This window comes from Meriones unguiculatus, chromosome 16, assembly GCF_030254825.1.
Source record: "Meriones unguiculatus strain TT.TT164.6M chromosome 16, Bangor_MerUng_6.1, whole genome shotgun sequence".
Classification (NCBI taxonomy): Eukaryota; Metazoa; Chordata; class Mammalia; order Rodentia; family Muridae; genus Meriones; species Meriones unguiculatus.
The window spans coordinates 20,847,405-20,861,616 of NC_083363.1; the positions used below are offsets into that span (position 1 = coordinate 20,847,405).

The window sequence follows — 14,212 nt, forward strand, 5'->3', positions numbered from 1 at the left end:
CTGGTCTCAAACTATGAAATCCTCCAACCTCAGCTTTCCAATTGCTGAGATTCAAGGTGTGTGCCACCATTGCCCTTATGATACTTTTGTATGGACTTGAGCATCATAAAAGGCCCACTGATTAGTCACTGTCTTGTGATCAAGATATATTAGTGTGCTTGGCATAGAGAGGAACTCAGCACCTATTCTATGATTTTAAGTGAACTGTACTTTGTTTTCTTATAGTTAAAGCATACAACTTCAGGATAAATTGTGTATCATACAGATTTACAAATGAGAGATGATGGATTTTAATTTGATGCTATATTATGCAAATGTATTTCAAATTATTTTACTTCATTAATTCAGGTTCTCTGACATAAACCTCAACACTCATAGAATATATTCTGTCTGTTTTCTCCAGGATCACAGCCACTCAGAAATTTGATACATTTCTTTATCAAATGTATTTGCAAGAGTCCTATCTCACAAACCTGATTTTGTAATGAACACATTCTCTAGTGAACTCAATAGTTTTAAATAATAAAAAAATCTGTGTGCTATTTAAAAAAATAAGTTTCTGTGCTTTAGAAATCTGGTTTAATATCCCATAACAGCTTAGTTTTCAAATCTTTGAAGAAAAAGAAAGATGGACATAAAGAAAAATGAAGAAAGAAAAAAGGTGAATACAGGATCACTGAAATATTCAAGCATGTATAGAGTTTAGCACACAAAAATGGAATGTACTTTAAAAAGCTTTTCAGGATCTACCTGCAAGCAGATGTCAAGAAATGTAAAAGAAGGCATCCTTTCCCATGGCAGATTTATTTTTCTAATGGAGAATTGTGAGCAAAATGATGACAAATAGCTTTGAATTCACAATGATACATGGACACATAATGACTCCATTTTTAAATGGTAAATCCTGGATATTAAATGGATCCTGTCTATCCTATCTACACGTAGTTCATGAATTTGAATCACCACATCAAACAATGATAAATATTAATCCCATTTATATATCTCAAAGGAATCATATTTTTGGATGGCAATTAGCAGTCACTTTTAAATTATGTTTTGTTATTTAAAACAATTTTTAAATATATGTGTATTTTGACCATACTCTTCCCCTCCTCCAACTGCTGCCAGAATCTCTCCATTCTCCTTACTCATCCAACTTTATGTACCTTCTCTAAAAAAAAAGAAACAAGAACCTGAACCTATATAACAACCAAAACTCCCCAAACACAAAAACTAAAACCAAAACAAAACCAATAAACAAACAAACAAAAAAAAATGAAGCAAAACACCACGAGGAAGAAAAAAATAAACAAATACCCTAAACCCCATCAACCATAACCAGATAAAAGCAGACATAAAACTGTGAAGTCTGTTATACGTTGGCCAACTATTCATGAATATGAGGCCCTCCCTGGAGTGATTGATATACACAGTGGTCACTCCATTGGAGAAAATGGATTTTTCCTCTGTCAGCAGGTATAAACGACAGCTCAGTTAACATTTACTCTAGTGGCTAGGTTTTGATTCAGTCACTTTTTTAAACATAGCAAAATAAAATACAGTAGGATAAAACCAAACTACTATATGAAAGTTGGACAACAGAAAACAACAGAAGGAAGAGAACCTGAGAGAAGGCACCAGAATAAGAGACCAGCTCATTTGCACACTTGGAACTCTCATAAGAATGCTAAACTGAAAACCATAAATAATGTAAGTACAGAGGACCTGGTGCAGACCCCTGCAGACCCTATGCATGCTGCTTCAGTGTCTGTGGGTTCATATGAGTTTAGCTCATATGGATGTAGATAGCCTTGTTTTCTTGATGCCCTCTATGCCCTCTGGAGCTTACACTCTTTCCATCTCCTCTTCTGCAGGGTTCCCTGAGCTCTGAGGGGAGAGATTGATGGAGGCATCTCATTTATAACTGAGTGTTCCAAGGTATCTCACTCTCTGCATAGAGTCTGGCCATGGGTTTCTGTATTGGTTCCCATCTGCTACAGGAGGAAGCTTCTCTCATGTTGCTAAACAGGCACTTGTTTATAAGCATACAAGTATTTTAGTAGCTATGTCCAGTGGACATGCATAAGTTTTTAAGAGCTTTGCTCTGGGTAAGACAAATACCATTGCAAATATTTGGAAAATAAAATGTGTGTAAACTTGGACCTTGTAATGACAATGACCATGTGAAATATTGAATGAGGGGGAAAAAAAGACTGGATGTGTAATGCTCAGAAACATAGCTCAGATAGCTTAATACACATATGTAATATGCTCATGAATTTGGTCACTAACTTACAATTACTTGTCTTATAATTTTTCAAATTCTTAAATAATGGGCAAGTGACAAAATAGCCAGTAGAAACTAAGCACTTAATATGGAATTCAGAGCCTTTCCTGAATTAGCAATGTGAAGTACATGACTGGCTGCATGACCGTCAACCGTGTCCTCACTGACCGAACAAAAGACACTCTACACACAGTATTACCTTATCTTGATGTAGTTATTCAATATCTTATGTAAACTATTCCACACATTATAAAAGACTGTGTTTAAGATTTTGTTTTGGTAGCATGTAAATAAGCCTGTATGTTCTGTTCATGTTTCATGTGGACAGTGCTACGATATTTCTTATGTTATCTTAATTGTTACATGAATTAAATTCATTTCTTCCTTGGGATTTTTCCAACGTACAGTTGGTCCATAAGAACATAATCGAACTAGTACAGCAGCCTCCGGAATCTGCAAACTCTCTGGACTGGAGTGAGCGCCCGTAAGTACTTCTATCTAGACGTGTGATATAGTTTATACGGCTTTCGATCAAAGAAAATATATTTTTTGAAAAGTAAAATGATATCAACATTGATATACATCTATGTGATTTATTAACATTTGTATATCTAGAAAATAAATATTTATTTTCTCCTCTGACCTTTACTGGACTAAAAAACATGAGAAAAATCAGACCAATACTCTAAATCATTCACTCTTGCCTTACAAACCTCAGTTTCTTCATAGACGTAATGCTGAGCATCAGAAGAGAAAACGCAGAGGTCTCTGAAGGGAACTCCAACTTTGACATTTATTTTATGACCCCAGAGAAGCTATTTAACCTTTCTGAATCACATTGATTCAGATATTAAAGAAAACAAAACAATCAAATAACTGTCTCCTCAGAATGTGATTGTAACGATTGAGCTAAAACTTAGGTCAGAGAGAGATAATCAATAATGATTAGTTCCTCTTCTCTGCCCCTGATGATAACCTTTGCTTTTTTTTTATAACTGCATTTACTTCAAGAACATCAATTTATTAAGAGAAAGTTCAATGCTATGATATGAAAGGATGATACGCTGCTAATACGTAAGTACACTGGTACAGCTTTTAAAAACAGTTCTAGCAATATGGCTTCCTAAGACGTTCATCGTGCTTAAACTTAAATTTATAATCTTGGTACATGTCCTTCTCAAAGTCACTGATAACTGAATCCAATATAGACATCAAATATTATTTTATTACTGTGTCTGCTCTAGAGAAATGATCTAATGTTATTAAAGGATGAGCAAAATCCACCAGACATTATTTCTACCATGGTAATTTAAAAGCAGATTGAAGCTCAAAGCCACCAAAAAATTTATGCAAGTTCTTTTAACCTAAAAACATTTATAATACTCAATTTCAAAAACTACGCATGAATATTTTTAAAATATCAGAACCTAAGTTATAAGAATAAGTATGTAGAAAATGAAGCTTAGTTAATAGCAATAAAATAATTGAATGGATATGTAATATTACATTCACTTCTTTTAAAACTTTACGAAACTCAATTCAGAGTTCCCTCAATATTCTTTATAAGGCCTGAAAACTGTTCTATATAACCAAGTATTTCTTATCCAGGTAGTATCCAAAAGATGATATATTCCATAATCTCTGAAGTAAAAAAAAAAAAAGTATTGATTTAACATTTTTTTTAAAATAAACTTGGAAAGTATTCTTGCTTGTTTGTTTGCATGTACTTTATGCTAAGTGTGACCGAGTTTGTCCTGTGCTAAGTTCATCTGAGAGATTGCGGTGGGTGGCATCATGGCCACTCTGTTTCTGGTATCTCCTGTGTGTAATAGTGACAGGCAGCACTCACAGCAGACATGATGAGCTCGCCACCCAGGTTTTGGATCTCTGCTTTAACTTGACTGCAGATCTTCAGCTGGTGAGAGTAGAATTTAATCTGTTCCAGATAAGCCAGCAAGTCTTGTTTGCACGGTGGGTCTGGACACTGCAAATGCACCAGAGATAAAAACAGAAATAGTAAAATAAAGATGAGGCACATTTTTGTTGTTTAGCTTCTTTAGGTGTACAGATTTTAGAGCATTTATCCTATATTGTAAGTCTAATATCCACTTCTAAGTGAGTGTATACTGTGTGTGTGTTTCTGCTTCTGGGATACCTCACTCATGATGATCTTTTCTAGTTCCCACCATTTGCAAGTTTCATGATTTCCTTATTTTTTTTATTTTTTATTAATTACACCTTATTCACTTTGTATCCCCCCTGTGGTTTCCTCCCTCCTCCCATACCAATCCCTCCCTTCCTCCACCCTCTGCATGCATGCCCCTCCTCAGGTCTACTGACAGGGGAGCTCTTCTTTTCCTTCCTTCTGATCCTAGTCAATTAGGTCTCATCAGGAGTGTCTGCATTGTCTTCTTCTGTGGCCTGGTAATGTTGCTTCCCCCTCAGGGGGAGGTAACTAAAGAGCAGGCCGGTCAGTTCATGTCAGAGACAGTCCCTGTTCCTATTACAATGGAACCTACTTGGATATTGAACTGCAATGGGCTATATCTGTGCAGGGGTCTTAGGTTATCTCCATGCATGGTCCTTGGTTGGAGTATTAGTCTCAGGAAAGACCCCTGTAGGCAGATTTTGTGGTTCTGTTGCTCTCCTTGTGGAGTTCTTGTCCTCTCCAGATCTTACTGTTTCCCACTTCTTTCCTAAGATTCCCTGCACTCTGCCCAAAGGTTGCCCATAAGTCTCAGCATCTGCATTGATAGTCTGCAGGGCAGAGCCTTTCAGAGGTCCTCTGTGTCAGGCTTCTGAATTGTTCCCTCTTCCTTATTTTTAATGGCTAAGTAGTATTCCATTGTATAAATATACAATTTTTGTATATATTTTTTTGTTGTTGTTGAGGGGCATCTAGGTGGTTTCCAGATTCTGGCTATTACAAATAAAGCTGCTATGAACATGGCTGTGCAAATGGCCTTATTGAATGGTGGGGCATAACCTTGCCAGGCCACAGAGGAAGATGATGCAGCCATCCTTGAGGATAGGCTAGGGTCAGCTAGAAGGGGAGATGTGCCTCCCTATCAAGGGACTAGGGAAAGGGAATAGGAGGAGAAGAGGGAGGGTAGGTGTTACTGGGAGGAGATGAGGGAGTGGGCTGCAGTGGGGATACAAAATGAATAAATTTTAGTAAATAAATACGTAAATAAAACTAAATAAAAAGACATGATATATATAAAAAGAAGAGGCAGGTCAGAGTGGGCACATCACCATGGAAACCTGACAGGGCAGCAGTTTTCCCAAGCCCCATTCCCTAGACTAGCCCAAGATTTGGCCCATATGCTTCACTGGAAAGCTCCTGTTCAAACAGCCTGTTTGTTCTTCGATTGTAATCATTGAGTTTGGGCAAAGCACTTGTTACAGGAAATAACAGATATGAAGAAATGCATAAAGAGCCTTCAAAATTATGACAAGTTTAGCAGGCTTCAGATTATATCTTTGGGTAGACATGGGGAAATATTAATACGCAATTATCCCATCACCAGGATCAGTACAAGATTACTCCTCTGCATGCATTGTTTTCTGCTGTCTGCCAACTATTATTTGCATGAGAAAACCAAATTTGCAGCAAAGCATATAATGTTGTATTATTTTCAGCTTTAAATGCTCTTGGCTGGTGCAGATAAAGGAAATTATTTCCACCTGAGATGACATTTGCAGATGCAGGGCAGGAAACACACAGGAATGTGTGCGAATGTAGAAAACCTCTTTTTCAAGAACAGTCCCACTTGGTGCTTTATTTTCTACAGTGAAGTCTTAAAAGAATAGTCCTGAGCTTTATCATTTCAGGGCAAATGTCTCAGGATATGGACATGCCTTTGTGCTGTCTCTCCAATGAAGTTGGAGGGTTAAAATGTATGTTCCTCGCTTTAATTCTATTGCTTAGTAACTTTTCAAGGGAACACTGACATGAAAACAGAAACCCATAAACAAATAAATCTATTGTTACAGCACTTTAAAAAATTAAAAAAATAAATAAATAAAAACAATGCAAAATCGTTGGAAGGGGAATTAGGAATGCCTGTCTGAATACTGTGACGTTGCGTCATTTCAAAGTATTTTCAGGGACTGGAGAGATGGCTCGGCAGTTAACAGATCTTGCTGTTCTTGGGGAGAATCCAAGTTCATGTCCTAAAACCTATGCCAGGCAACTCACAACCACCGGTTCCTCCCAGTTTCAGGGGATGTGTCACCCTCTTCTGGTTTTCGCAGGTACCCACAGACTTGGGGCATTCACTTACACAGACAAGCACATAGGCATAAATCAAATAATTTAAAATGTTTTCAAATAATGGGGGGGGGGAATTTTTCAATGGCTGAAGGCTGAAAACTCAGCATTTTAAAATTTCATGCATGATTTCAACCGAATTGTATAAAAACATGTGGTTTTTAAATCATACTGAAAAGAAAATCTGTGAAAACGATCGATGAATATGATACAGTCAGAGGTCTTCACTTTCTACATGTTTTTCATCTGTATTAAAATAAATACATGTTTATTTCCATAACTATAAGATGTTATTTAAACCTTTAAATCAAATTATATAGATTTACAAATTAAAAGACAGGATGAACATTCACCAGCAAGATGGTTCAGTAGCAAGGGTATTTGCCAACAAATCAGAGTTCAATTCCTAGAATCCATGAGGTAGAAGACAGGTCAGAGTCCTGCAAGTTATCTCTTACTGCTCATGTACATTGTGGTATGTGAGTCCTGCCCCATGCCAATTAAGTAAATAAATTTTAGCAGTTAGATGAAAAACCATCAAAACCCTCATGAATATCTGCATTCATCTAAGACACTCATCTTCTATTATCTATTAAGGAGAGATCCTAGAACCCATGTAGATACCAAAATTCAAAACTGCTCAGTTCATCTTAAATAAAATGCCAAAGTATTTGTGCATAACCTAAAGACACGTTCCTGGTAAACTTTAAATATATCTATATCACATATAATTAATTAACACAATGTAAATAGTTTTTGAACAGTAGGTGCATTTCTTTCTATCTCCCCCTTCTTCCATAAGATTCCCTGCACTCTGCTCATAGTTTGGCTGTGAGTCTCAGTATCTCCTTTGATACCCTGGTGGATAGAGTCTTTCAGAGGCCCTCTGTGGAAGGCCCCTTTCCTATTTCCTGTCTTCTCCTACTTCTGATATCTATCCTGTTTGCCCTTCTGAATGAGGTTTCAGACTTTTCCCTAGGGCCCTCCTTGTTATTTAGCTTTTTTAGACTATAGATTTTAGTATGTTTATCCTGTATTATATGGCCACTATCCACTTATAACTGAGTATATACTATGTGTGTTTTTCTGCTTCTTGGTTACCTTACTCAGGATGATCATTTTTAGATCCATCCATTTGCCTGCAAATTTCATGAGTTCCTTGTTTGTAATTGCTGATTAGTATTCCTTTGTGTAAATGTACCGTGTAGGGAAGCTTATGGAAGAAGGAGGAGACAGAGAGACCTGGAGAGAAGAGGAACTCCACAAGGAGAACACAGAGCCAAAATAAGTGGGCCTAACAGAGACCAATACTTCAAGCAAGGACCATCCATGGAGAGGACCTAGACTCTTTGTTCAAAGGAAGCCCATTAGCTGTTCGGTTTCTAAGTGGGCTCCCTAGTAATGGGAGCAAGGGTTGTCTCTGACATGAACTCAGTGCCTGCCTTTTAACTCCCCCCCCCATGGGAGGTGCAACCTGGCTAGTTCACAAAGGAAGATGATGCAGCCAGCCCTGATGAAACCTGATAAGCAAGGGTCAGATAGAAAGGGGAGGAGGTCCCTCCTTATTAGTGGACTAGGGGAGGGGCATAGGGGGAAAAGAGGGAGGGTGGGTGTGACTGGGAAGAGATGATGGGGTCTACAGCCAGGATACAAAGTGAATATATTGTAATAAATAATAAATAAATAAATAAATAAATTAATTAATTAATTAAAAACAAAAATAGATGGTATACTGTATTGCTTTGGAAATAATGGATACAAGGAAAGATATACAATACACATATGGATACAATATACATATACTGTCAAATGGCTATGTGTGCCAAACTCAGTTGGAGGTGACTGATTTGGTGCATATGGGATTCATGTATAGAGGGATAACTAATTTATTACTAAGATGTGGCATGGTTGGGAAGCTCCTGAGATGTCTGTTCTATTCCATACTGTTAAATGCTTTGAGCTACATCTCTCCAATTGAGGTGTACAAGATGAGGACATACAACTTGCATTCAAAATCCATAGTAATCAATAAAGGAAGCAAATATATTTCTTTGCAGAAACAATTCCACCTGCTACACAGAACAGGTACGTGTAAAGCTTGGCAGACACATGATCTTCAGCAAAGCAGACACTAGATATGATGGTAAAAGAAGTTGAGATGAATGGTATTTATCATATTTTGAATAAAGAATTAACCAGTTGAAGTCTGCAATCCTCTTAATGAAAATTACACTGTAATTCACTGAAAGGAAACAAGAAGGAACAAAAGGCAGTTTAAAATAGAAGAAAAAGAAAAAAAAAAAAAAAAAAAAAACAAAAAGCCAGGGAAAGACAGTAGGTAATTTCCGTATAGATTTTACTGCAGGATGCTGCTTTCAATAACTTAGGTATGAAATGGCATTCAGTGATCAAGCTTTGAAACATAGTTATCTTCATCTGATGAAGACAGGTGCACCCATCAGCTGCTTCATCCTGACGGGAAGAACATGCTCACTAGGTTCTTCCTCCTTGGAAAGTACCACACCCAGTTTTTAAAAACTATGATGCTCAGTACCCACAACAACATTTCAGTCATGATACTCAGTACCCATAACAACATTTCAGTCATGATGCTCAGTACCCGTAACAACATTTTAGTCATGATGCTCAGTACCCACAACAACATTCAGTCATGATGCTCAGTGCCCGTAACAACATTCAGTCATGATGCTCAGTACCCATAACAACATTTCAGTCATGATACTCAGCACCCACAACAACATTTCAGTCAGATCCAGGTAATACCATTTTGCAGAATTTCAAGCCAAGCATAACAAAAATCATAAACTACGGTGTTAAGTTTTCTCTAATTCATTCATACCGATGAACAATCATCTCTTCTGGATAGCATTCCTTCAAAATAACTTTTGGTTTTGTTTGTTGAAGAACTAACTGTCACCTTATTCTTTAACCTTATGGTCATATCCATTGGCTGTGGTGGCGTAGGCGGCGTTTCATAGGTCATGTCTATGCATTCCCTGTATAAGACTTCAGAGAATCACAAGAAAACCACAAGGCCGGTTCCTCAACAACCCTCAATCAAGATATTCATAAGCGTGGTCATGACTGAGTGGGGGTATTCACCGGACAACCTAGACACACTTGTTTTGACAAAGTTACAAGGATGTGGTCGGCACACTTTGGACACCTCACCAGGCTCGTTCCCCGCGTGACGTATTTCATTTGACCTCTGTTCATTCCTCCCTCTGTGAGGGGGCACTGCGTCTGCACCTAAACAACTCTCTGTATTTTTCCTGCTGTATATGGTTTTGGTTTTATCATCTAATTTAGAGCATCTGCTGGCATAGCAAATCATAGAGTCATGTAGAGGAATTAAAAACACATGACCGTGGGGTCAGGAAGCCTGTTCTATTCACCAGCTTTCTGTTATTTATTTTCAAATTGCTTCAGAATTGTGGTAGTTAAAAAACAAGTAACAAGAAGAGAAAACAAGTAACAGGACAGGAGCCTACCAAAAAAGGCCTCTGAAAGACTCTACCTAGCAGTGTATCAAAGCAGATGCTGAGACTCATAACCAAATCTTGGCAGAGTGCAGGGAATCATATGAAAGAAGGGGAGTTAGTATGACCAGGAGATGACAGGAGCTCCACAAGGACTAAATATATCTGGGCACAGGGGTCTTTTCTGAGACTGACACTCCACCAAGGACCATGTATGGATATAACCTAGAACCCCTGCTCAGATGTAGCCCGTGGTAGCTCAGTATCCAAGTGGGTACCCTAGTAAGGGGAACAGGAACTATTTCTGACATGAACTCAATGGCTGGCGCTTGGACCCCTTCCCCTCTACGGAGGAGCAGCCCTGCTAGGCCTTAGAGGGGGACTTTGCAGCCAGTCCTGAAATTACCTGATAAACCAGGTCAGATGAAAGGGGAGGAGGTCCTCTCTTATCAGTGGACTTGGAAAGGGGCAGGGAGGAGATGAGGGAGAGATGGTGAGATTAGGAGGGAATGAGGGAGTGGGCTACAGCTTGGATACAAAGTTAACAAAATGTAACTAATATTAAAAAAAACTATAATAAAAATATCTTGTTCTATTTGTTTGTTATGTGAGAAAATTCTATATTTCAAGATAATAAATTTTGTTCTTAGATACAAATGCTAAGTGCTGTGTCGTCAGTAACTCTTAGCTGAAATGTTTGGACAAGAACTACTTCAAATTTGGGGTAGTCTCAGGTATTTTTAAAGCAAATTTAAATACTCTGAAAATCAGAAATCTCAAGTCCTTGAAGTCTAAAACTCTCTGAGTGCCAGGCCTGCTTCTGGACTATTAAATGATCAACGTTCAATCTACATTAAATAGCAGATTAGTACAGTTTTTATAATGTTTAAAGCAGCAAGCTGTTGATAAAAACAATGCACACTCAAGAAATTTAAAATTAGTTTTCTCTGGTTGAATCTTCTCTCATTTGTTTGTTATCTATTAAACTCAAAAATATATTATCTATCAGATTAAATTTTTTCATGCTCCAACAGAGTAGGTATGAAGAGAGAAATGGGATGGCAGCAATCACACTAAAAAGCATCTCAATAAAGATTTGCTTTCACTATATAAATAAAGCATAATATGGCATATATGTAAAATATTTATTCTGAAGAAATATTTACTATGAAGTTAAATATTATAACAAATACAAGTTAAATTTATTCATATTACATTCCTGCCTGAAATATTAATTTCTCATTATACACATAACTTTATATGTACACTGCTTCAAAAAATTTTTATGTTTTAATTTTTTTAAATTTAATTTAATTCAAAAAATACGTTTAAAACTTGGGAAAATATCAAGGAAATGAAATGGTGTGCAGAAATACCAGTCCTCCCAAAGTGCTTCCTACAGTTGACATCTTTACTTTATTGTCCCAGTAATGCTGCAATGTGTTGACGTCAAACAGCTACCATTTTAGAAGGAAAAGGTGAAATAAATGACAATGTGAAGGAAAAGAGAAACACCCATTCTGTCACTACAGTCAGCTAAAAGAAACTTGCTTCATTTCAATCTGATAAAGCTGATTTTAAAAATAAAGTATATTTAAAGCTAAATATATAACTATTCTGTGAAACTAATTATACTTTCCCATAACTATTGTCTCACAAGTTGCATAATTATAACGTTATACATTTTTGAAACTCTAATATACAAAGCAAATGTATTCAATAAGGTTAAAAAAAAAGTAGTCACCCAGCTTTTCTCTAGTCAATAATTAAGCAGAGGAAAGCAAACAGCAAAAGCTTTCCTGTGTCTATTTATAAGCTGCTCACCTGGTTAGCAATCTGCCGAGCGAGAATATCCATCCTTGATCCTGATTCTGATATCAGTTTAGCCGCATAGATTACATCAGTGGTATGTTTTAGTGGCCCTTTCCCCCTAAAAATAAATAATACATGTTAGCTTTACTGGCGCATATAGAAGTAGATATGATTTAATGAATATATATAAATGCATAGTTTATCTATTTTTATTATTGTCATTTTAGTGTGTGAGTGTGTGTGTGTGTAAGTGTAGGTGTCTACAGAGACCAGAGAAGGGCATTGGCTCCCCTGGATCTGAAGTTATAGGGTGGTGTTAGTTCCCCTACATGAGATCTGAGAACTGAATTTAGGTCCTCTATAAGAATGCAAATACTCACTAACAACTGAGCCACTTCTCCAGCCCCAATAGATAGATATTTACACTCACATAATTAACAGATTTATAACCCAGATCAATAGCAATTATTCTTATGTACTTTGTTGCTCTTGGATATACTCAAAATATATTTGATTATAGTCTGAAAAGGAAAAAAAAACCTATGGTATCAAAATTTAGACAATAATACAAAGAAGATGAATAACATTGGACTTTATTCCCTGTTTTGTTTTATTATAATAAGACTCAGTTTAGATATATCTTGGTGGACCCAGGTATCTGATGCAAATATTATTTATACTCAAGACGTAGGAATTCAACCTTGCAATTTGAGAAGTCGGGCTGCTTATTATTTCTCTCTTTTAACTGATCTCATACATTTTAAAAGTTTTTATTGATTTTTGTGTGAATTTCACACCGTGCATCCCAGGCCTACTCATCTCTCCATCCCTCCACTCCTTCCATATCCACTCTCTGCCCTTGCAACTGCCCCCATAAGAAAACAAACAAAAAAAAAAAAAAAGAAAAGAAAGAAAAAAATCTTATCATGGAAGCTGTGGTGTATCACAGTATCACCCAGTGTGCCCTTATCAGCTTTCCTTGAGATTTTCACTGCAATGAGTCACTGGTCTGGCTCGAGACCTCGGGCGTCTGCTACACCATCAATACTGGATCCTCACAGGGACTCCGCATGGACGTTCTGTGGTTGCCCTGTGTCATGGAGAACCTGCAGCTTTGGCTCTGCAGGACTATCACCACCACGAACACTACAGCACTTCACAGCTGGGGTTGGTCAGGGCCACCAGGGCCACCAGGGCCACCAGGGCCACCAGGGCCACCTCTCCAGCTTTGCCCAGGTGAGGGGCAGAGGCAGCTGATCTTGTACATATTTTTTTCTGTCATGCTTCCTGTCTTTTGCTCTCAGCTGTGTACTGATGAGTTCTTCATGTCATAAACTGAGCATGAGAGGAACTGGGACGGAGGAGGAGAATGTGGTGCCAAACTCAGAGCATCCCAGGAAGTGAGTGGGTCCTGAGAACCTCATCTGGGCATTAGCACCTGTATGTGCAAATACATGCTTACTGTTCCTCTCATTTTCCCCTAAATCTATATATTTTTTTGCACTTATATAGTTTCCTGCCCCCCACTCCCCAGGGTAAGGTAAAACAAACAAACAAACAAACAATGACAGTATCATGTCACAGTTTTAGTGCAAACCTACATTCACATCATTTTGGACTGTTTCCTAAAGAAGAACAAAAGATGAAACAGCAAAGAAACGCTCAGTCCTGTGTGTCTTCAGTCTGTGCCCCCTCATCTGCAGGGACAGGGGTAGCATTCAACAGACACTTTCTAAGGATTACCTGAGTTTATTTCTCCAACATTCCCTAAATATTTCCTTCAGTAAACTACAGGTTTGAAAATAAAACATGTTACAGCTTCAAGATAAATATGGCTCCTGACACAGTTGTATAAATGTAAGATCACTGTCATGATCTCACACGGTAAGAAGATAAGAATGGTATGCCCATCTTATATTTCTGCAAGGCTCCATTCGTTTCTTTAGTGAGTGGTGAACTTGGTGCAAAAGGAGAAGGAGAACAGATACTTCTCTGTGCATATTATGCTAAAACGAATCAGGTATCTTCGAATTTCTAGCTCTTTGCTAGTCACATGAGCAGTGTACACCTGCGCTAAGATTTTAAAAGACATGCTTTTTCTATATCCTGAAAGATAAATAGACGAAAGGCTTCCTGAGCAAGGGTGACTGTCTGATTCCCTCCGATATCCCGCCCTTCACTGAGCACCAGGAAACTGGCTCCCAAGGGCTGACCTTTAAATGCTGATCCTTGTCCCTCGAAGAAAATGAGCACTTAAGGTGCAATTAAGAAGAGTGATTAGTCTGTGATGATTTATAAGGAGGGAGGGAAGAGTAATGAGCAATGTGAGAGTAACAGTGA

The 14,212-nt window shown here is 37.7% G+C and overlaps 1 protein-coding gene across 2 annotated transcripts in view; it reads right to left on the reverse strand.

Moving 5' to 3' along the window:
* Ctnna3 (catenin alpha 3) overlaps positions 1 to 14,212 on the reverse strand; it is a 1,666,920-nt gene that overhangs the window by 52,386 nt on the left and 1,600,322 nt on the right. For both annotated transcript variants that reach the window (XM_060369423.1, XM_060369422.1), the window contains exons 16-17: positions 11,885 to 11,990; positions 4,137 to 4,271 (exon numbers count right to left, since the gene is read on the reverse strand). In XM_060369423.1, coding sequence (XP_060225406.1) covers positions 4,137 to 4,271; positions 11,885 to 11,990 — 241 coding nt within the window. The remainder of the gene's footprint in view (positions 1 to 4,136; positions 4,272 to 11,884; positions 11,991 to 14,212) is intronic.